Below are 25,935 nucleotides of genomic sequence, written 5' to 3'. Positions count from 1 at the left end.
ATTATATGTTAATTATTAAATTGCTTAAACTGATTTTCGTTATTGTCTAAACAGCTAATATTCCCAACATATAATACTATTAAATAATTTGTATTGTATGCTCAAGTGCATATTATTATTACTATTACTGCTCCAGCACCTCTTACATGAGCAGTGTCATAGACGTATGTTTTTTATTCGTACCGTCTGTCCACGAGCAACGGCGTTTTCTAATTGGGCTTTACGAGTGAAGGCTCAATGAATGAAGAGGCTGTGAGCATTATATCTCATAAACAGGGACAGGCCCATTTCTGAACAGCTGGACAGAGAGTCATTAAAAAAATCTCCCCACTCTCGCTCCTCATCTCACCTTTAAAATACTCCCAAAGCTGGTTTTCTCTCTCTCTCTCTCTCTCTCTCTAAAACCCTCACCCAATCTCAGATTAGGGTTTCCCTCATCTCTCACTCTCCCCAATGGCGCTCACCTCCATCTCTCGCTCCCTCTCTCTCTCCTCTCGATTCCTCGCCTCCTCTCCTCTCCCCCTCCTCTGCCTCCTCCGCCGCCGCCTTGGCCCTCGCCGCTCGCGTCCGCTGCGGCCGCCCGGTTCACTCAGGTCCGGTGCCGAGTCAGCCGCTCCGGCGACTCGAGTACATGTCTCCGATGAGGTCCGGCGGCGGCGGATCGGGATACAGCGATCGGCCGCCGACGGAGAGGCCGGCCGCTGTGTCCGGGTGCGATTACGAGGCACTGGCTTGATTTGTTATGGAAGAGCCCGTGGGTGAGGGGGGCCACTAAGCAGCAAGATGATCGATTGCTATATCCAAAACCCTAGCTCAAGGTCTGTCGGCACGTCGGCAGGTGAGAAAACCCTACAACCTTGTTGATTATTATTATTATTATTATTATTATTATTATTATTATTATTATTATTATTATTTCTCTACTATTGAAATGTTTACTACTGTGTTTTCGTTTCTGTTGGCTCCTCTAGAGTCGACAATTTTGCAATTGTGCCGTGTAGCTTTCATTTATGTTGTCATGCTTAGAGCCTCTCTTTTTCTCTTTGCTGGTTGTGATGTATACAAAGCACACTGCTTTATGTTTTATTCTAAAAGTGGCAGATCAAAACCGAGCAAGGTCCGGTTCACGGAAAACACTCTCCTCTTTTCTTATGTTGCTATGTTACATTTCAAGGTGCTAGACCTTTTAATGTAAAAGGTACCTTGTTTGGGTCAGTTTGTGTTGAAATATCTTGGCCGAGGTCGAAAGTAAAGGCATAAGCATTTGCCCTTTTCTGCTTCATTTATCAAATTTTGTGAAGAGTCAGATATATTTCCCTGGTAACATCGTGTCGTTTTATAAATTCCTTATGTCATTTGATTGGCTTTGAGATAAAAAATAATAATGTTCTTTTTGGATCAGTTTAGCTTGATGTTCTATCCTCTTGTGATGGGTGTGATTGTTCTTTTATGTATTATCATATTTTTAATGAGTGTTATATTCCAGAATTATCTAAAGAAGGTTTTCTCCATTCACTTGCGTATTTGAATGTAATATCTAAGAGAGAGTTTCGCCCCGCATTTCAGTTAAGATTTGAGGGTTATTCTGTATGGTTTCTTCGGACTTGGATTTTCTTCCTGTGCTATTCCAACATATTATTTTGGGAGGTCTATGTTGGCATGGGGATTTTAGTGCCACACTCGTATCCTCATGCATGCATACATGTATTATCTAATATCGGTCTTCTTAAATTTCAAATTTGATATTGCATGTTTTATTTTTTCATAATAATTGTTCTTCTTCGCCTTATCTAATTGTGTTTGCCCAATCCTGCGTTGTTCCAAATCAGTGAAGAGGAAGCAAAGAAGAAGATTTACAATGTCTCTTGTGAGCGGTACTTTGGATTTGGATGTGAGATCGATGAAGAGACATCTAACAAGCTTGAGGGTAGGTGTTGTTTCAAATTATCAAACCCCAAACTACTGTCTGCAGGAAATGTTTGTTCTCTATCAGATTGTTACTGGGTTTCTCAGCCTGTTTATATATCTCATAATATATGGTTTTATATGATCACTATTCTTGTGCATAATATTTGGACTGCCATTAGTAAATTGAATTTCACTTATTCAGTTCAATATATGCTTCGCGTACTTGCAGTACATTGACACTCAGGATTTTTTAAGTGGGTTTCTTATGTAGACCCCATACTTGATTTTACACTCTAGTTTTAATTTTTGAGTAGTTGCTTACTTTAGGCTCTGTTTGGCAACTTTGAAAATAACCTAAATTAGTTTGGAACTAGTTCCACTTGGCCTAAGCTAGGCTAAACTGGACTATATTGAATTAGTTCAAGTTTAAACGTAGTTTAGCTAATATTTTGATGTGCACTTGTTGGAGCCATTTCTACCCTAAATTCTCTTTTAGACCAAGGGTTACCTGGTTTATTTCTAGCCTACTTATTGAGCAGAAAAGGGCCTCAAAAGTACTACTTTAATATTTTTTTATATGCCAAACTAGGGCCAAGCACATAGACTCATTTAGTCTCTACTAAAACAGGTTTATTGAGTTTGCCATGTAGGCCCTTAAGACTTTTTATATGCATGAATTTCTTTGTTCTAGTAGATGACATGCGTTTTGTTTCAACTGGAATTTTGTAATTGACTAACAGGGTGCGTACATGGTTACAGGTCTTCCAGGTGTTTTGTTTGTGCTCCCAGATTCTTATGTTGATGCTGAGAACAAGGATTATGGTGGTAAGTACTTTAGATGCTTTTCATCTTTTTCCGTTCCACTCCCGTGTTTGTATCATGCTTGGTAGTTCCTTTTGCTGTCCTTTGGCGCTTGATCATAGCTTAACAGTGACCCCACCCAGCCACTCACTCACTAATGACACACCGAAAACCTAGCTTTCATTTGATAGTTAAAAATCCTTCTCTATTTTGCCATCTTATGTTGTGTCATGTCTTCTTACACTTTCAGATAATATGCTCGAACTTTGTTACACAAACCTATATGTTATTCGTCCACTATTCATTGTAGTAGTGCACCCTTACTAGGCTGAGTTTAGGGAAGGTTCATATTATGCCAAGACTGAGGCTTGATCCAGGTTGGCCCATTTATGCCTATTCCGAAATTCGACCATGAAAACATGATTGGAAGACAAGCTATCTTTAACCCTCTTGTTGGGCTTTGCCTGCCTTTGGCTAGAGGGTATTTCAGTGCAAGGTCAAAATATTTCTGCAGATGCATGAGCATGCTGGAAAGGTTTGCTTTTGCCATAGGAAACCTTCAAGCATTGACGATATTTGAAGCCTAGACGTGGTTGATTAACAACCGCCTTTTATATTTGTAAGAATCATATATTATGCTGGTAATGTGATTGAATTGATCAACATGAGCTTTTATTATAATGGATTTTTTAATATGCTGACAATGCTTTTTTTACATTCCTAATTATATGCAGCTGAATTATTTGTCAATGGGGAGATTGTTCAGAGATCTCCAGAGAGACAGAGGAGGGTTGAACCGGCACCTCAGAGAGCTCAAGATAGACCTAGGTACAACGATAGAACTCGGTATGTGAGGCGGAGGGAGAACCAGAGGTGAAAAGGGTCTTCATCATGGCTATATATGCTGCTGCCTTGATAAAGAGAGTAATGTGATGTTAATATTCAAGAAAATTTGTGGGATGCTTAGTTCACTGTAAGACACTTGTAGCCCTAATTTATGAACAAAACTGCTACTGCTACTGTGGTGTGGTTCTCTGATGTTTTGGTTCATCGATTGTGACTCGTGTTGGGTCTGGTATTTGAACGAAATCTATGCTTAATATGTCTACTTGCCAATTTACGACCTAATGGGAATCTTATTGCTTTAGTTAGGATTAATTACGATCTGGTACCTTGTGGTATGGTGTAACTGGATGGGGATTCCTAATATCTCCTCATGAGGAGATCTTGACCGTCGATTTATCCATGAAAGGCTAAGATTTTGTCCTCCTCGTACTCCTCAGGAGATCATGGCTTTTTATGGATAAATCGACGACCAAGATCTTATGAGGAGATATTAGGGATCTTCTCATGAGGAGAGGATCCCAATCCGGTGTAACTATGCGGTGACCTCCACAATGGTATGGTCAAGTTGTTGATTGTAGTTGCACTGATATTTTTGGGAGTTGTTTGTCATTTGGGCTCCACTGCAATTGGTAATCTCAGCGTCACCAAGTGTATAATAAGCAGACTTTACAGGTACTGCTGTGATTACACCATTCCCTCAGGGTATTAGATGCGATTAAAACATACCTCATTGTCTTTGATTGCAAGTAATCCCTCTAATTAAATGGGTTTCTGTATCAGTGTAGATCTTGCATCTCTTTTGGTGGTTCTGAAAAAGGATGTTCTTGTAGAGATTTTCAGTTTTTCATACTATTCTCTCTCCAGATTATAGTAAAGACAAGGTTATGAAGTTGTCAAATGGAAGTACATTTTGTGCTTCATTGATAAAACAAGATTTTTGACTAGTTGTCTAGGAGAAAATGTGATGCCAAATATATCACAGACTTTCTATGTTGGGTGTATAATAACTAATGCAGCTTTTTTTTTATATTAAAAATTAAAGAGGATACGACAAAATAATCATTTCTCTCTTAAAGTATTGGCTAACTATCAAGTTGTCCCCGCCCCATTTGATAAAGAGTTAAAAGGGATCAAGAAGAATAATTAACGTAATTAGCTTATTCGATTACCAAAAGAACTAAATTAATAACCCATTAAATAAGCTTTATTTTAGCCATTGCGATCAAGTTTAGTTTTTGGGAATAATGAGGATTTCGACTTGTTTTCTTTATAAATAGAGGGGATAACTCTTAATCCTTCCGAATAGGAGTATTAGTAAACCTCTTAGTTTGAGGAGTTAACTCATTTTAATCCCTTTAGGCCCCGTTTGGCAAAGGGTTAATGAAGAGGGGTTAAAGAGAAGGATTAATGTACTTAGCCCATTTGATAATCCGAATGACTAAATTATTAACCCGTTAAATAAGTTTTATTTTAGCCCTTATGATCAGTTTTAGTGTTTGGGAATAACAATGATTTTGACTATTTTCTTTATAATTAGAAGGGTTAACTCTTATTCCATTTACATAGGAGTATTAGTAAACCCCTCATTTTGAGGGGTTAACTCATTTTAACCCCTCTATAGGGGTTAACTTAACCCCTCTAGAGGGGTTAACTTAACCCTTCTATATTTTTTATGTTTGGCAAATTATGGAGGGTTAACTCACTTTAACCATTATATAGATTTGTTGTGTTTGACATTTTAAGAAGGGGTTAAGTCTCCTTAACCCCTCACTTAACCCTTTGTCAAACGGTACCTTAGAGTTTAGAGGGGTTAGCTTAAACGTTATGCATTTTTTAAGTTTGGTAAATTATGGAGAGTTTAACCTTTCTATACATTTTTTGTATTTGGCAGGTTAAGAAGAGGTAACGTCTCTTTAACCCGTTGCCAAACGACACCTCCTTTCTGTATTTCCTATTTCTACCGGCTCTCCTTTATCATATCGCCTATGACGAAAGGGAACATTTGGGCGCCTAAGAGTGATCGATCTTTCGTGCCTTTTACCAGGAGGACAAAGTGTAGGGCTTTCGTGTCATGGAGAAATCGAACTATAGTACCTATGGATACTCACTTATTAAATTCTGTCGTGCTTTGAATGTATCAATTTGTCTATTTTCCTTCATAAAATATATATATGTGCTCAATTTGATCATATTGTAACAAATTAATGACACAATGTTGTTTTTTAATCATTTTTCATATTTTTTACAATCTAAAAAAAATGAAAATTTTACTTCATAAAAAGGGTTAAAAGGGTAAAAAGGTTTAGAAGAAAATAGTTTTAAAAATAATTTTTAGCTTGAAAAAAAAGATAAACCAATAAAAACTATGAAGAAACAAAAAACCAGTGTTTTATCATTAAGGAGGAAATCATCATTTTGTTCATTTAAAAAAAAAAGTGTACATGTTGCAATCAAGGAGAGCGCACGACAAAAACACTACCAAAGGGCACCTTTGCCCAGGATCGCGCGATCTCCCATTTTCTCCGCAGTCAAAAAGAAACCCCCAACTCCTTCTCAACGAATCACTCAACCTCTCCTTCCTCGTTCTCTCCCCCAGAAACCAGTCAAAAACCCCTCAATCTCTTTCTTAATAAAAAAAAAAAAAACAATGGCGACGAGGAATCGAACGCCACTCTTCAGAAAGTACAGGGACTCCCTCCGTATCAAGCGCTCCGTTTCTCCGCTCCGATCGCCGCGCTTACGCTCCCCTCAGTACCGAAGACAGCGACCCCGGCCCATCCAGGTGCCCTCCCTCTCCCTAAACCCTAGTTTTTTTTTTCAAATTTAAGATTTTAATTCGTTAATTCGGCGGTTTAGGGTTTGATATAAATTAGATGAGTTGCGGTGTTATTGATTGAAGGATATCAGCAAGGATTGCATTTTATGTAAAAATGATGTAAAATCATGGGCAGTGGCAATTTGAGGAGCTTTGGGAGATGTGCATATAATTAATTTGTTTATTTCTCATTCACATCGTGGAACAGTAGTTAAACTGGTGTGAATTCAGATAAATTTGGATAGTGTTGTCGGACCGGCATATTGAGATATGTGATGATGTGATCTTGAGGCGTTTCTTGATTGAATACTATTGCTCCTGCTTAAGGTGATGTTGTTGCATTATGATTGTGGATATCCGAAAGAAGTGTTGACATCCAGTTACGAAGTCTTAAGACGCCATGGGAGATCCTAGAGCTATGAGAAGCACAGAATTTGACTAGTTTTACAGCTCTTTTTACCCAGAAAAAACTTATTTTGCTTCTCTATTTGATTTGGTCTTGGTTAAGCTGATTGAATTCATTGGTATATGTGAGAAGATGACCTTGAGGCGTTTCTTGGTTGAATAATGTTAGCAGTTATAGTTCTGTTGGATCATGATTGTGGATAATAGAAGGGAATTATATAAGTGCAATCTGAAATTAAAAAACTTAAGGGACACAGTGTATCATTGTAATTTTTGTTAGTACGACCATGGAAGATGATACCTATAATTAGGGGAAATGTAATTTTGACAGGTTATACATGCCGGCAAACTAATTGATGGTCATGGCTGAAGTGATGAATAGGCTGTTAGAAAATATAGTGAATTGATCTTATTGTTTAGTTCATGTTAATTGAGACAACATAAACTGTAGACTGTAGGTTGAAAAAAAGGCGCATTCTTAGATTCCGTAGTGTAGAGGATTATTATTTTTTCCCTATTGATTGGTTGGAGGGCCTGCAAATTGATAGGTAGCATCGGTGTACAGATGTCCTTTTAATATTTATCTTTCTTTTAGCAATGATTGCCCATGTAACATGGAAGTTGTTCAAAGCAACAATTACATTCTTGGACTCTCTAACCGAATTCCTGCCAGAACTATTTGCATGCGACTACCAGTTCTGAGACCTTCAATGGTTATTTTTTTTTTTGGGGGTGAATGGGGGTTGGGAGAACCGGTTCTGACATGTTTCGTACTGTCTCCAGAATCTCTACACATATTGCCTCTTCTGACACACACACACAAAAACATAAAAGAGAATGGCATCTCCCTTTTCGTGACTGTTGCTTAATTAAAGCACTGGTGATTCTCCATGGTTTATCTTGACGTGTAATGGCAACTTGCTTTACCATGTTGTCAACTTTCATTATGTAACTCTTTTTGCTAATTGCCACCCCTAAATTTGCGGTATTTCCATAACCTCAACTTGTATTTGCTATGGTTTGGTTGATCAGGACATCAGTTAGTTTGCATATTACCAGATTGCCTCTGACTACTTCTGTTTGCTTCCAGCAGCAGAGGAGCATTGACAGTTGGTTTACCACCTGCTTGGGTGGATGTCTCCGAAGAGATATCTGTAAATATGCAACGTGCTCGGGCAAAAATGTTGGAGCTAGGCAAGGCTCATTCGAAGGCTTTAATGCCATCTTTTGGAGATAGCAGAGAGGACCACCATGTGATTGAGGTTCTTACCCATGAGATCACGGATTTGTTGAGAAAGTCAGAAAAGAGGTTGCAAATGCTCTCTTCAAGTGAGCATTCAGAAGATTCAAATGTTCGAAGAAATGTTCAGGTAGGAGTTAACTTTAGAGATACTAAATATGCCTCCTCCATCATTTTGTTTGCGCGCCATAACTCGTGTTCATAGAATCTGATGTCATGTTTCATATGTTTCAAACTACTTTCTCAGTCTACTATCTTTGCAATAAGAAGTCTTAGTTTTACTCACGTGAAGTTATACTGCTGTACTGACTCATGGAGCGCATCAACTGCAACTTCATAGCCCTTGATGCCTCATCTTGTAACTTTCTGAGAGCTTCCTTTATTTTCTTACAGCGATTGCTCGCAACTGATCTTCAGAACCTTTCAATGGAGTTCCGAAAGAAACAATCTTCTTATCTTAAGCGACTTAGGCTACAGAAAGAGGTCTGCTGACTTTTCATTTTTCAGACAATTAGTTTGCTTCTACTTTAGTGCATATGTTTGTTTTGAAATTAAGTATTTCCTTCAAAAGTGCTGATGTACTCTTTTTGTCTTTCAGGGTCAAGATGATGTTGACTTGGAGATGAATATGAATGGAACTAAATCGAAAATGGAAGATGACGGATTTGATGATATTGTATGCCCCTCATATATACGGGGAACTTAACTATATGTCTCTTGGAAGTAGATTCTTGTCTATTGGAATTATTTGGGTTGAGTAATTGACAAATATTAACAAGAATTGTTAGCAAATATTGGAAGTTAGGCTCTAGGTTAGCATGAGCTTTTCAACACAGATCTTCTCGTGGAAAGTCGGTGCTAATCACATGTGGACCATGATTTAGTTTAATGTTACCATTGGGCTCAGTCTATAATCTCAGTGCTAGCCAGATTGAGTTAACATGAAATCCATTGTTTATGACCCTATGTCAAGTTGTTTGTGTCGGGCAACTTTGTTACCAGAATCCTTATAAGTTATAACATTCATCAAGTACTTCTTTTTTATGAGAATTGAAGTTATGACAAATAGGGATTACATATCTAGTCTGCAATACCTGTGGTGCTGCTTCGGTATTAAGGAAGGCTTAGGTTCTTTGGCTACTTCTGTTTATTTTGCAGCCTGGGATATCTAGGATCAGTTTCCATTATTGTGTGATTCCTTTAGCATGATGCTGATCCTTTTTTTTGCAGGGCTTTAGTGAGACCCACATGTCTAAGCTGAAGAAAAGTGAAGCATTCACACAAGAGAGGGAGAGGGAAATTGTGCAGGTCAGTTGTCTGTTTGCTAAAACCCAATGAATGCATTGTCCTAATGGCTCACAGTTAGTTGGAGAGATGAAATTTCCCACAGTCATCTTAGGTTTGTTTGTCGCTGTTGTTTTGATGATCCTTGCCCTTTAATTTCAACATTCTAGGTTGTGGAATCAGTTAACGAGCTAGCTCTGATCATGAAGGACCTCTCTGTCCTTGTGATAGATCAGGTACAGTATGCTTAAGGAAGTTACATAGTTCATGATGTTCTATGTGGTTTTAATGTAAAAAATTTGTTTGAGCAGGGCACAATTATAGATCGGATAGACTACAATGTTCAAAACGTGGCAGCTTCAGTAGAAGAAGGTTATAAACAATTGCAGAAGGTTCTCTCTCTCTCTCTCTCTCTCTCTCTCTCTCTCTCTCTCTCTCTCTCTCTCGCGCGCGCGCGCGCATGTACATGAAACATATGTATGTATGGATGTATGTGTGTGTGCATGTAGGCATGGATGCCTACAAACATACTATTTATCTACTCTCTCTCTCTCTCTCTCTCTCTCTCTCTCTCTCTCTCTCTCTCTCTCTCTCTCTCTCTCTCTCTCTCTCTCTCTCTCTCTCTCTCTCTCTCTCTCTCTCTCTCTCTCTCTCTCTCTCTCTCTCTCTCTCTCTCTCGCGCGCGCGCGTGCATGTACATGAAACATATGTATGTATGGATGTATGTGTGTGTGCATGTAGGCATGGATGCCTACAAACATACTATTTATCTACCAAGTAATCTAACTTAGCAACCAACCAACCTACCAAGTAAACAACACGTATGTAAAATAGACTAAAATCATTCGGGAGTTGGTTGGGGAAGGGGGGTTGTGGGTGCTAGTACTTGTTTTCTTTCCTGGAATTTACCAAAATCATCAAGATATTTGAACATCAGTACATGGTCAGTGACAGTTGACCTCAGCAGCTGGGTTGCCATTTGTGTACAAACTTCACTTGTTGTTTGACTCGGTTAGGCAGCCATGATAGTGGAAGGCTGTACAAATCTAATGCCTTTACTTAGCTTATGCTTTTACGTTGTGCTTTTCTTTTAACCTAAGGGTATTTTACATACTAGTATTTCATCTATTGATACTTAAAGATTTGTATACGGAACACCTCTATACAATCTACAACAACAACAACGACAACAGATCCTTTATTCCAAATTTGTGGTTGGCTACTGGCTACATGAATCCTGCTTATCCATTCAGTTCTGTTGAAGTCTATCTCTTCTATTAAATTAAGCATTATTGTATCCTTCTTAATAGTTTCTAAGCAAGTTTTCTTAAGCCTAACTGTAGTCCTTCTATCTCCATTAATATCATTCCTTCTAAGTGGTGCGTCTAATGACCTCCATTGCATTTGACCAAACCATCTCAGAGGACTCTCATTTTATCGTCCAAAGGACTATAAGATCTGAAAATTCTGTAACTAAGTATTGCAGTATTTTGTGGTGTCCCTCATTGTTTTATGTGTAAATGACATATTGGTAAACTAAAATTAGAAACCTTTACAAATATGCTAATATGTTAAAATAGTTTCAAGGCAACTATGATGTTGGCTTAGGACATGTAGCATTTAATATTTTAGATGAAATTATACTTATGTAAGAGATACATATATCATAGGCAGATATCTGAATAGGCCCGCATATAATGTTCATTCATTTTGGCCAAAACATTTGTGATTCATGGGTCGCATGTGCAGCTGAACCATAGTTCTAAATTTCTGTGCCTGTAATGGTGTGCTATTAACAAAACTACTACCCAATCAGGAGGTGCTATTTATGAAACTATGTGCAGCTAAACCATAGTTCTAAACTTCAGTGCCTGCAACTGTGTGCTATTAACAAAAATATTGTCCAGTCAGTAGGAATTATGACCGATGCTGTCATATTTAATCTGTTTTCATGCATTTCTTTCTTTACCAGAATGGAAATCTGGGCAAGTAATCATAATGTTGCTCAACCAACTAATGATTGAGGCAAGTTTAAATACTAGCCATGAATTTCAAAATTTGCAAATTTCATGAAGTATATAACCTATGATTTTTGTTAATGTTTGTTTTGGCCCAACAACTTTTAAGTTTTATTTCTTCAAAAATCGCGACTTTCATGGGTTATACCTAATGATTTTTTGCAAACTTTTGTTCTTTGACCCAATGACAAATAAGTATGCGTACCTTAAAATTCACGATTTTCATGGGTGTTTACCCATGAATTTTGTCCATTTTTATCTCTTTCGACCTAATGCCAATTAATGTGTACGCTAAAAATCGCAACTTTCATGAGTTATAACCAACGATATTTGTGCATTTTCATTTGTTTCAACCTAGTGGCAACGAATTATGCATACTTCAAAACAAGCGAGTTTTTGTCTACAACTCACGAGTTTTGTTAATTTCCTTTCTTTTGATCCAATGCAAAATAAGTTTTTATATCAAAATTCATGATTTTCATTGGTTATGACCCACAATCTTTATCCATTTTTGTCCGTTTAAGCCCAATGACAGTTAGCTAAGCATATTTCAAAACTTGCGATGTCATTGGCTATATAACCCACAATATTTGCTCATTTTCGTTTTTATCCAATGATAATTAATCATGTGTACCAAAAATCTTGCAATTTTCATAGGCTACATGTGATTTTAGTCTATTTTTGTTAGTTTTGACTCAATGACAATTAATTTTTTTCATAAAAAATTGCCATTTTCATAGGTAACTCACATTTTTGTCAAATTTCCTTCTTCAACCCAATTAAAAATAAGTATGCATACTTCTAAGTTCATGATTTTCAGGGTTTATAGTTTATGTTTTTTATCCATTTTTATTTATTTCGACCCAATATCAATTAATTGTGCAAACTTCAATACTCCGTGATTTTCATAAGCTATAAGCCTATAACCTATTTGTCTATTATCGTTTGTTCGACCCGATGGCCATTAATTATGACTACATCATAATTCACAATTTTGATAGGTTATAATCTATGATTTTGACAAATTTTATTTGTTTTGTACTAATGTCAGAAAGTTATACGTTCTTCAAAATTCGTGCTTTTGGGCTATAATTCACGATTTTATTAATTTCCTTCATTTCACCCAATGTCGATTAATTATGTGGATATCAAAATTGGCTATTTTCGTTCGCTACTACAAGTAATTTTCAAAATTCGAATTTCATGGGCTACCCACAGTTTCTGTCAATTTTTGTTCCTTTCGATCTGATGACAATTAAGTATTCTTTCTCCAAAATCATGATTTTCGTGGGCTTAACCAATGATTGTTATTAATTTTTGTTTGTTAATGCAATGACAGATTAGTATTAGGCATGCGCGCCTTAAAAGTTTACGATTAGCATGGGTTATAATGCACGATTCTTGTCCATTTATATTTATTTTAACCCATTGACAATTAAGTAGGAATTTTCTAAAATTTGCGATTTCATGGGGTTATAACACGATTTTTGCTAGTTTTCATTCATTTCAAATCTATTGACAAGTAATCATGTGAAGAAAAAAATTCACGATTTTCATGAGTTATAACCCTCGATTTAAGTTTATTTTTGTTAATTTCGAGCTAATGATAATTAAAATTTCTTCAGCAAAAATCTCGATTTTCATAGGCTAACCCATGATTTTGGTCAATTATGTTATTCAACGGTTCAACTAGATGGAAAATAAGTATGCTATTTCAAAATTCATGATTTTCATTGACTGTAGTCCATGATTTTTGTTTGTTTTGATCTAATAGCCACTAATTGTGTAAATTTCAAAAGTAACATTTTCGAAAATTTTGTTCGTTTCATCCTAATGACATAATTATACGCACATTAAGAATCACAATTTTCATAGGCTAACTCATGATATTTGTTAATTTTCGTTCATTTTGACCTAGCGACAAAAAATTATATGTGCTTGAAAATTTGTGATGTTCATGGGCCCATATTTTTGTTAACTTTCGTTCTTTAACCTAATGAAATTCATGATTTTTGTCCATTTTGCTCGTTTCAACCCAATAACAATTAATTTTATGAAATTTAATATTAGTGATTTTCATGGGTTAGAACTCACGATTTTGTCCATTGTCACTCATTCGACGCAACGAGAATTAATTATTACTTAAAAATTCACAATTTTGATAGATTATAGCCTACGATTATGGCAATTTTGCTAGTTTCATCTTAATGACAAGTAACTATACGTACTTTAAAACCAGTGATTTTAATGGTTTATAAGCCACATTTTGTTAATTTTTATTTGGTTTGACCCAATGATCGTAGTTATACTTCGTAATTCATTATTTTTATGGTCTATTGCCTGTGATTTTCAAAATTCGATAATTTCATGGGCTATAACCCATGATTTTTGCCAATTATCGTTTGTTTTGACCCAATATCAATTAAGTTTGCTTGAACGACCGTGATTATCATAGGCTGTAACTAGGTTGTCAATTTTTGTTCTTTTCGACCTAATAGCGGTAATTAATTATGTGTACAAAAAAATTCGCAATGTCATGGGCCATAATGCACAATTTAGTTAATTTTTGTTAGTTTTGACGCGATGATAAGTAATTATTTTTATAAAAAATGTGATTTTCATGGGTTACCTATGATTTTTATCAATTTTTATTCTTTGACCCAATGAAAAATAACACTGCTTATGTCAAAATTTGTGTTTTTCGTAGGCATCTAAGGATTTTTTTTTTCATTTTTTCTCCTTTCGACCTAATAGCAATTAATTGTGTAAACTTCAATATTCACGATTTCATGTGCTATAACCAATGAGTTTAGTCTAATTTTGTTTGTTTTGACCTAATGGTAATTAATTTTCATTCATTAAAAATCGCGATTTTCATGGTTTCTAATCCACAGCTTTTGTTAATTTTTATTCTTTAACCCAATGAAAAATAAGTATGCGTACTTCAAAACTTGTGATTTTCATCGGCCATAGTACATGATTCTTGTCCATTTTTGTTCGTTTCGGTCCAACAATAGTTAATTGCACAAACTTGAATTTTCGTGATTTTCATGAGTTGTAACCAGTAATTTTTGGTCATTGTTGCTTATTCGACCCAATAATAATTAATTATGTCTACTTTATAATTAGCGATTTTGATAGGTTATAACTCATGATTTCGGCAATATTTTTTATTTTGTTCTAATGGCAAGTAATTAGACGTTTTTTAAATTGCACGATATGTATGGGCTATTACTCACGCGTCTATCAATTTTTCTTCATATTAACTCAATGAAAATTAGTTGTGTACTTAAAAATTCACTATTTTCATAGTCTACTAATGATTATCGGAATATCCAATTTCATAGGCACCCACGAGTTTTTTCATTTTTCGTTTGTTTTAACCTAATGGCGACTAGGTTTTCTTTCTTCAAAAATCGCGATTTTCAATCACCAATTATTTTTCACTTTTGGATCTTCCGACCCAATGACATATAAGTATGTGTATCTTAAAGTTCATGATTATCATGCGTTGTAGCTCGAGATTTTTGTCCATTTATGTTTGTTTAGACCCAATGGCAATTCATTGAGCATGTCAAAATTCGCGCTTTAATGAGTTATAACCCATGAAATTTGTTTAGTTTTGTTCGTTTAGACCCACTAACAATTAACCATTCATATGAAAAAATTTGCGATTTTCATGCATTATAACTCACGATTTTAGTCTTTCGTTAGTTTGGAGTCAAGGACAATTAAATTTTCTTTCATAAAATATCCCGATTTGCATAGGGTAATCCAAGATATTCGACAATTTTCGTTCTTTGACCCAAGAGCAAATAACTATGCATGCCCTTTAAAGTTCATGTTTTTCATGGGCTTTTAACAATGAATTTTGTTCACTTTTTGTTTTGACCTAATGACAATTAGGTTGGCATGCACTTCAAAATTCGCATTTTTCATGGGTTATAAACCCATGATTTTTGTGCATTTCATTTATTTTAACCCAATAACAACTAATTATGCATACTTCAAGATTTGCAATTTATATGGGTTATAGCCTACTGTTTTAATTTTATTCTTCTAACCCAATGCCAAATAAATATGTGAACTTCAAATTTCATGATTTCATTAGTACGACTCACGATTTTGTCCATTTTATGTTCGTTTCGTCCTAATGCATTTCAAAATTTGGGATTTCATAGGCTATAACGGACTATTTAAGTCTTTTTTTTAGTTGTATGGGCTATAACTGCACACACCTTTGAACTTCACAATTTTCATGGGCTTTAACTCACGAATTTAGTCCATTTCTTTGTGTTGACCTAATGACAATTAATTAGGCATGCACTTCAAAGTCGCATTTTTTTCATGGGTTATAGCCCATGATTTTTGTGTATTTAGTTTGTTTTGACCCACTTGCAACAAATCATTTGTACTTCAATATTTGTGATTTTTATAGACTATAACCCATGATGTCTTTTAATTTTAATTCTTTTTGACCCAATGACAAATAAGTAAACGAAATTTAAAATTTACTATTCCATTGGTATAACCCATTACTTTTCTCCCCTGTTTGTTCGTTCTGAATCAATGGAATTAAATAAGCATATTTCAAAACTTGCAATTTTTTAAGCTATAACACATGATTTTAGTTTATTTTTATTAGTTTTGACCCATTCATAATGAAATTTTCTTTCATCATTGTTATAACTCACTTTTTTTTTTGATTTTTCGTGGTCTATAGTCTTTTTGATTTTTATTCATTTTTGTTCTTTTCGACTCAACATCACTTAATTGTGAAAACTTCAATGTTTGCCATTTTCATGAGATAAGCCATGATTTTTTTCAATTAAAGTTCCTTCGACCAATGTCAGTTAATTACGACTGCTTTACAATTCGCGATTTTGATAGGTTATAACTCATAATAATGACAACTTTTGTTTGATTCGGCCTAACAGAAAATAATTACACGTTCTTCAGAATCATGATTTTATGTGCTATAACTCATGGTTTCTATCAATATTCATTCATTTCGACTCACTGGAAATTAATTTTGTGTATTTAAAACTTTGTGACTTTTGTGGATTACTACCCATGATTTTCAGAATCTGTGTATTTCATGGGCTATAACCCATAATTTTGTTAATTTTCTTTTTATTTTGATCCAACGACAATTAAGTTTTCTTTCTTAAAAAATCGTAAGTTTCATGGGCCATAACTAATTATTGGTTTCAATTTTTGTTTTTTGACCAAATAATAAATATGTATATGTAGCATAAACTTCACGATTATCATGAGTTATAACTCGTGATTTTTGTCCCGTTACGTTCGTTTAGACCCTATGACATTTAACTGAGCATATTTCAAAATTCGTGACTTCAAGAGTCATAATAGTGATATTTGCTGATATTCGTTCATTTTGACCAATTGCCAATTACTCGTGTGTACGAAAATATTCAATATTTTCATAGGTTATAACCCATGATATTAGTCTATTTTCATTAGTTTCGACCCAAGTTCAATTAATTTTTTTGTAAAATATCTTGATTTTCATAGGCTAACTCATGATTTTTGTCATATTCTGTTATTTGACCCAATGACAGATAACTACAAATTTTGACCTTTTTTCTATTTCGACATAATGACATGCACTTCAAATTCGCAATTTTCATGGATTATAACCCACATATTTTGTGCATTTCATTTGGTTTGTCCAATAGCAACAAATTATTCATGCTTCAAAGTTCGTAATTTTTATAGGCTATTATCCATAATTCTTTTAGTTTTCATTCTTTTTGACCCGATGACAAATAACTATGTGAACTTCAAAATGCACAATTTCATTGGTATAACCCTCGATTTTTGTCCACTTTTTGTTTGTTTCAAATCAATGGAATATAAATAAGCACATTTCAAAACACGCGATTTCATGGGCTATAACCCATGATTTTAGTCTATTTTTGGTAATTTCGACCCAATGGCAATTGAAGTTCTTTCATAAAAAATCACAATTATATCTCATGATTTTTGTGATTTTTCGTTCTTCGATTCAATGACTAATAATTATGCACAGTTTGAAATTCATGATTTTCTTAGTGTTATTAAGTTTTGTCAAGTTTTGTTTGTTTCGACCTAATACAAATTAATTATATATACTTCAAAATTCACGACTTTATGTGATATTATCTACGATTATTATCAATTTTTATTTGTTTTGACCCATTAGCAAATAATTAAGCATATTTCTAAATTCGTGATTTCATGGGCAACCCACAATATTTGTTCATTTTCGCTCTTTTCGACTAACTATCAATCATGCATACCAAATATTTGCGATTATCGTGGGTTACTTACCCACAAATTTATTCTATTTTTTGTTAATTTCAACCTGATGGTACTCAATGGCCAATTTATTATGTGTATTTTAAAATTCACAATTTTTGTGGGCTATTATTAATGATTTTCAAATTTTGCTTATTTAATGGGTTATAACACAGTTTTTGTCAATTTTCATTTGTTTTGACCCAATGACAATTAAATTCTCTTTAAAATTATGATTTTCTTGGGTTATAATCACCATTTTTTATTCTTTGTGCCAATGACAAATAAGAATGTGTACCTTAGAGTTTACGATTATCATGGGTTATACGCCATATATGTTTGTTTAGACCCAATGACAATTAACTAAGCATATTTCTAATTCGCGATTTCCTGAGTTATAATCCACGATATTTACTCATTTCTGTTCGATTTGACCCATTGTCAATTAATCATGCGTACGAAAAGATCGTTATTTTCATGGTTTATAACCCACGATTTTATTCTATTTTTGTTAATTTCGATTTAATGGTAGTAAATTATTCTTTCATAAAATATCCTAATCTTCATGGGGTAACCCACAAAATTTTCAATTTTTGTTCTTTGACCCGATCCCAATGGCAAATAAGTACACATACCTTAAAAATTTGATGATTTCCATAGGCTTTTGACTCACGAATTTTGGTTTTTTTTGTTCTACCAAATGGCAATTAGTTAGGCTTGCACTTCAAAATTCTCAATTTTCATGAGTCATACCCACGATTTTTGTGTATTTCATTTGTTTTGATCCAATAACAACAAATTATCTATACTTCAAAATTTGCAATTTTTAAGTGCTATAATCAAGTTTCATGTTAATTTTCACTGTTCTGACCCAATGACAAATATGAATGTGAACTTCAAAATTCAGGATTTTTATTTGTTTAACCCTCGATTTTTGCCCATCTTTTGTTCGGTTCTATCCAATGAAATTAAATAAGTATATTTCAAAATTCGCCATTTAATGAGTTGACCTGTCCTTTTCGGTTAGTTTCCACCCATTGACAATTGAATTTCCTTTCATAAGAGCCATGTCTATAACTCATGATTTTTTTAAATTTTCGTTCTTCGACCCAGTGACAAAAGTATGCGTACTTCAACATTTGTGATTTCCACAGGCACTTATGATTTTTTGTCAATTTTTTATTGTTTTGACCCAATGAGAATTAATTATACATACTTCAAATTTCGCAAATTTCATGGTTTGTTACCTATGATTTTTGTCAAATTTTATTCATTTTGACCTAATGACCATTAATTAACATATTTCAAAATTTGTGATTTCATGAAGCTATAATCCATAAAATTTGCTCATGTTGGTTCTTTTCGAATCAATGACAATTAATCACAAGTATAAAAAATTTGTGATTATTATTGGTTATTACCCACAAATTTAGTCTATTTTCTTTTTCAATTGAGTGACAATTAAGTTTTTTTATTAAACTTTTGTTATTTTCACGGGCTATAATCCATGATTTTTATTATAATCCGTGATTTTTCTTCATTTTTGTTCATTTTGAACCATGGGCAACTAATTGTGTGAACTTCAATATTCGGGATTTTTATGGGCTATACCTCAAGATTTTTGTCAATTATCATTCATTTGACCAAATGACTATCAATTATGACTACTTCATAATTCACGATTTTGATAGGTTATAACTCACTTTTGGCAAATCTTGTTGGTTTCATCTTAAAGGCAAATACTTACACATTCTTCAAAATTCGTGATTTTCATGGGCTTTAATCCATGTTTTTTGTCAAGTTTTTTCATTTCGACTCCACGACAATTATTTATTGCCCGATGGCAATTTTCATGGGCTAATCCACGTATAACCCACAATTTTTCGTTGTTCAACACCATGGCAATAAATTTTCTTTCTTTTAAAATCGCGATTTTCAAATGTTATAACCAATGATTGTTTTCAACTTTCGTTCTTTGATCTGATGACAAATAAGTATGTCGACCTTATTATTCACGATTATTATGAGTTATAACCCACAAGTTTTATCCATTTATGTTCGTTTCGACCCATTGTCAATTAACCGAGCATATTTCTAATTCGCGATTTCATGAATTATAACCCATGATATTTGCTACCCATTGGCAATTAATTATGTGTACCAAAAAATTCGCGATTTTCCTAGGTTATGACCCATGATTTTAGTTTACTTTTGTTAGTTTTTCACCTAATTTCAATTAAATTTCAGTCTACTATAGCCCATGATTTTTGTCCAGTTCTTTTTGTTTCGACCCAATATCATTTAATTGTGCGAATTACAATATTAATAATTTTTGAAATTTTTTGTTCATGTCATCCCAATGGCAAGTAATTATATTTCAAAATTTGCAATTTTCATGGACTAATCCATGTTTTTCATCAATGTTTGTTCGTTTTGATCTATTGACAAGCAATTATGTACTTTAAAATTCGCAAATTCATGGGCTATATCCCACATTTTCGTCAATTTTCATTCTTTAACCTAATGACAAATTACTATGTGTGCTTTCATGGGTTAGAAATCATGTTTGATCGCTTTGATATATTGACAAGCAATTATGTACTTTAAAATTCGCAAATTCATGTGCTATATCCCACGTTTTCGTCAATTTTCATTCTTTAACCTAATGACAAATTACTATGTGTGCTTTCATGGGTTATAATTCATGATTTTTGTCCATTTTTTCTATTTTCGACCAATAATAATTAATTGTACAAACTTTAATATTTGCGATTTTCGTGGATTATAACCCGCGATTTTTGTCTGTTATACATTCGACCCAATGACGTCTAATTATGACTTAAAAATTTGTGATTTCGATACGTTATAGCCTATAATTTTGGCAACTTTTGTTAGTTTTATTCCAATGGCAAAGTAATTATAGTACTTCAAAATTCGTGATGTTAATGTGATATAATCCACAATTTTTATCGTTTTTTTTCGTTTGTGATTTTCATGGACTATTACACAGAGCTGTCCTGATAAAATGGATTAGGCTTAATTACAGTTTATCGGTGCAAACTTCGCAATCTGTTTTTATTGCTTTTGTATCCATTTTTGGTGTATTTCTTCTTCAGAAACGGAAATTCTGAAGTTCTGTAATAACGATCATATAGGAAGGATTACTTGTATATTGATTCATAAAACATTAAGCTTGAGAAACAAAAATCTAACAGGAATTCTAAATGTCATTAAATCAAGCCGGGTGTTGTCCAATCAGATAAACAAAACATGTTTGGTTCTGATCACTTTTAATTTTATTCTACTGACTTGATTCTTTGTGTGAAATTGTTCATCTGCAGGCAGAGAGAACTCAAAAGAAAGGAGGAATGGTGATGTGTGCTACCGTCCTGGTTATTATGTGCTTCGTCATGCTTCTTCTTCTAATCCTCAAGTCTATTTTCTTCTAATCCGTTGATTTAATCCTCGTGGGGTCTTCATACGGAACTTCTCACCTACAGCTTTTATCCTTGACGTTGGGCGAGGAGACTTGTGATCGAGAATGATGAAGTGTTTTCTTGGAACGGAATCTGGTTGATTAGTTGAAACAGAAAATACTGATGTTTTAGGCAATATGGAAGATTGGTGGCTCTATTGTGAAGTTGTACAGGGTGGTCTTTAATCATTCATGTACTATAACTGTAACGCAACGCTGAACAAATTCTTCAAGAAGATGTGACGATTGGGCTTCTTTTTGTTCGACCCTTTCTTCATGTTAACGGGCTTTGTATCGATTCATTACACATCGCATGCAATATAGCACGCTACACCTTTGTTATTTGTTACTACAGCAAAATCTTCGAGTGCCTGTGAGCAGTTGTCCTGCCTCTGTAATTGTCGATTTGACTTTCTTTGGAAGTGTGTGGTGTTTGATCAAAATTTGTGGTGGAGATATTGTAGTTATGTCTAGCATTATCCGAATTAAACATTCTATCAGACACCCCCATAGAAAGGGATGATCAGGTGATTGGATTTGGAGTGTTAGTTTGGGAATTTCAGTTCTTAAATTTATGGTGGAAATCACCCCCATTTCTATGCGGCATTATTGCACATATCTTAGACCGACAGCAAACAGTGCACGCAACATAAGCTACAAAAAGAATTTATTCTTGTCATCTAAATTAACACTCTTTTTATTTTATTTTTTACTTTCTCGCGTGTTGATAGCCAAGCAATGGCCATTAACATACCAATGGGTATTTGATGGGCATCAAATAAGGGTGCTAAATCGTATCCATATATGAGAAAATATCTGTAAAACCGTATCTATTAGGACACAAATATGGTTACTCAAACCTATAACCGATAGAATATGATTACAGATATGGTTTCGTAGTGAAATATCCGGGTCCGTATCCGAAATATCTAAAAACATAGATTATGGATTTGAGGTTAATTTTGATGATCAAGATGTCTAATCTTAGCTTTTCAGATATAATGAACATATTAATGAACTCTTTTGTATCACATGAACTATATTTTTTCAATATTATCTAGTTTTTTCATATCCGTTTTGTATATGCATGCATATCCGCTTATATATATGTATCCGTATCCGATTTTAGCAGATATGGATATGAATTTTCCTTGTCGAGGTATATATGTATCTATATCCGTATCCGAGATGGGATATTGATATAGTTATACAAACCAAATGCAACCCCAGAATGAAAACCACTCGCCTGCTCCTCATACGGAGACCATAATGGAGCCCATATCCTTCACGAATCACTCTTTTTAACTGCTACTAACCACTACATCAACAAAAAAGATCACGTGCATCTTGCTGCCCTCCAAAGAATCAGCAGGTGGTTTTGGGCCCAGGAGTATTAGTGAACGAAGAACAAGAAGCAAAGAGGAGCAAAGCTCATCGCATTAAAGGTGAAGGAATGGGGCCCCTAGTGATCTCTATTATGAGTGCTAGCTAAGTCATGGCTTTTGGGTTCTACCCAAATCATAGCCATTAGTGTGATGTTCCGAAAGAGCAAACAAATTCAGAATCTACTCAGCAATATTAGTTCGAAATAAAGGAAATATGGGAGGTATTTATATACGTACCTTTGTTGTTCAGTATATGTATATCTCAATGACTCAGCGAATAAAATGCGGAATAATTCCGAATGATCAAACTAGGGGATTTGGATTGTAATTACAGATGGCCATCGATCTCAACCTCGATCACATGAGAGGGAGAAAGAGAGATCTTTGCTTTCTATCCGAATCTCGCAGCAAAAATCACTCAAAGGAAAAGGTTTTTGAACTGTACAGCTAAGAATGTTCCAACTCTTGATATCAGTAGTGTTTGATGCTCAAAGCTCTCAACTCAAGTAAAGAGATAGATGTGGGGTTCGTAAAGAACAGAGGTACAAAACATCCACTGACCGTTTGCTGCATACTGAAGGTTGCTCCCGTCGTCGGTCTGGACCATCCATGGGCTTTTTCTTGGGTTTTAGTAGCCCTCTATATATCCATCAATTAATTAATCCTTGTAATATTCCCTATTTGTTTGGACTTTATCTACAGTGTCATTAATTTAGAACAATTTTCTCGCAGACAAAGTTCAGTGGTAAAACTATTTCATTACAAGGAGGAAAGGAGTTATTTCACACTCTGATATGACAAAATTGAAACTGTAGAATTGATGATAGTCAACAACTGGCCTCAAGGAAAAATTATCTGTCGTGAGATTGTGTACAAAATAGAACTCTCTCTTCTCTCTCTCTCTCTGCTCTCTCTCTGCTCTGCCCCATATATATATATATATATATTATATATATATAGTATATATATATTTATATATATATTATATATATATATATATATATATATATATATTATATATATATATATATATATTTTGTAAGTGGTGAGCTCAATCTTACTCTGAGCATCAAATTCATAATCGGCCACCGTACATTTTGTTCAACACGTCATCAAAAATTATGTAAAATTTTCGTATAATTTGGAATCTTCTGAATGATGAATCAAATTAGTTTTGATATGTTAATTTCTAACGCTAATAACCAGCCCTTCTATACTTACAGTGATTAAAAATTTTCAAAACAACATAATTTTTTCTACATACAATGTTGATCATCGTTTCGAAGTAGCCTATTAGTCTAGTTCACCATAAGCATCTGAGCTCCACCATTCTCATTTTGTATAATATATATATATATTATATATATATATATATATATATATATATATATTATATATATATATATATATATATATGAGAAAAATGCGTATGCTTTGTAACAAGCAGCAAAAAATTATTCTTGCGTAGTGAGCGCTGAAATAATCCCCTCCACTTATTCAAAGTATTGCATATCGTCCATGCACTCCTCAACCCATGGTGAATGTGGTCCCTCATTTTGAATGAGTGGAGGGAGTTGTGCCACCTCACTACAAGCACAAATTTTGTGCTGGTACCAAGCATACCCATATTTCTCTCTCTCTCTCTCTCTCTCTCTCTATATATATATTATATATATATATATATATATATATATATATATATATATATATATATATAATATATACTATATTATATATATTATATATATATAATATATATATATATATATAAAAGATTAATGGGTTATCCTTGTCAAGGAGGAGATTTCTCTCCTTTAACGCCTATGTGGCACAATCTCCAGCCATCCTCATAAAGTATGAGAGTGTGGTGTGATGTTAGTGAGAATTGTGACATATGTGACACCCATTAATCTCTCTCTCTCTCTCTCTCGTCTCTCGAGTCTCTCTCTCTCTCCTCTCTCTCTCTCATCTCTAGTATATATATATATATATATATATTATTTATATATATATATATATATATAGAGTAGAGAGAGAGAGAGATCAGTGAGAGAGAAGAGAGAGGATTGATGAGTGTCCTATGTCACAATCTCCACTAGAGGGCGCTGTTTTTGTTGTATGTTTTTACAATGTAAAAGGATGTGAAAGTGTAAAAAAGTAGGTCCCAATATCAGCTTTCATCACTTTTAATTGGTTGTTTGTAGGTTGTGAAATATTGCTAAAGTGATTTCATATGCTGATGTGGCTTGTAAAGTGATTTCATGAAAAAAGGCTGTTTGGTTTTTGCTTCGTAAGTTGTGTATTTATGACACAACTTGGAAAGTTGTGTCCACCTCATCAATTTCACTTTTTATACTTTTTCTTTGTTTGTTTTTATTCCATTGGAATCATAAAAATACTTGTTTGGTTTGCAAAATGAAACTTTAATTGTTTGTTTGGAAAGGTTAAAAAGTGTCCCTACTCAAATGATCATATTGGTTGGAATTATTTTTTATTATTTTTTCTAACTTCAATGTTAGCTTTCTCTAAAATCATGTCTTTTTTCATGAAATCACTTTACAAACCAGCACTCAGCATATGAAATAACTTTACACTATTTTCACACACTTCAAACAAACAATTAAAAGTGATGAAAAGCTGACATTGGCGACCACTTTTTTACACTTTACATCCTTTTACATGGTAAAAACATACAACCAACAGCCCTAACAAATCACACACTCTCTCATACGTTTATGATGGGATGGGTGGAGAATTGTGCCCACATGTAGGCATTAATGCGAGAAAATCTCCTCCTTGACAATGATACACCATTACAGTCTTTATATATATATATATATTATATATATTTATATATATTATATATATAATATTATATATTATATATATATTATTCTTTATTACTTACACAATAAAACACATGATGCCTCATAAAACAAAACATACAGACACAGACAAAGACAGACCTCTCGAGGGCCCCAATCCTCTTCTTCCCTCTCTGTCACTCTTTTTTTCTTTTTTCTTTTTGCATTTTCTCCCTTACCCATCTACCAATTTACAACTCCCCTCAACTCCATTCTCAGTAATTTCTCAGTGCTCTCATTAAATAATAATAATATATTATGTTCTCAGCATTAAATAACTCAAGAAACAAGTAAAATGACATTACAAACTACAAACAACCCTTTTATTGCTAAGCACAAATTCTATTTCCAAGAATCGCATGCGAGCATGTCGTTCATTCAATCCATATAGAGAGAAATATGATGATAGTTGGCGATTCCAATGTCTCATTGTATGAGTACATTTCTTATCAGAACACCCACGTGAGGGGGGCGATCTCATATGTCCATGGGGGGTAGTAATTGTTCTCTGCATCTGTGAGGCTCAGAACGTCTCGCACCGTACATGATGTTCTGATAAGAAATGTACTCTCATTGTATGGATTAAAACAACTC

General features: G+C 34.2%; 1 protein-coding gene and 1 pseudogene across 1 annotated transcript; both read left to right on the top strand.

Annotated features, from left to right (window-relative positions):
* Nucleotides 1,798-3,825, top strand: LOC109819420 (multiple organellar RNA editing factor 2, chloroplastic-like; the record flags this gene model as incomplete). Its single annotated transcript, XM_020385141.1, has 3 exons — nucleotides 1,798-1,927; nucleotides 2,668-2,733; nucleotides 3,444-3,825. Coding segments are annotated over 3 exons (339 nt in total), but the record flags the coding sequence as incomplete, so codon positions are not given.
* LOC109822124 lies at nucleotides 6,203-21,483 on the top strand (annotated as a pseudogene).

The sequence above is a fragment of the Asparagus officinalis genome, chromosome 8 (assembly GCF_001876935.1).
Source record: "Asparagus officinalis chromosome 8, Aspof.V1, whole genome shotgun sequence".
Taxonomy (NCBI): domain Eukaryota; kingdom Viridiplantae; phylum Streptophyta; class Magnoliopsida; order Asparagales; family Asparagaceae; genus Asparagus; species Asparagus officinalis.
Note: the sequence above shows the minus strand (reverse complement) of the source record. Positions and strands in the feature narration are given on the sequence as shown.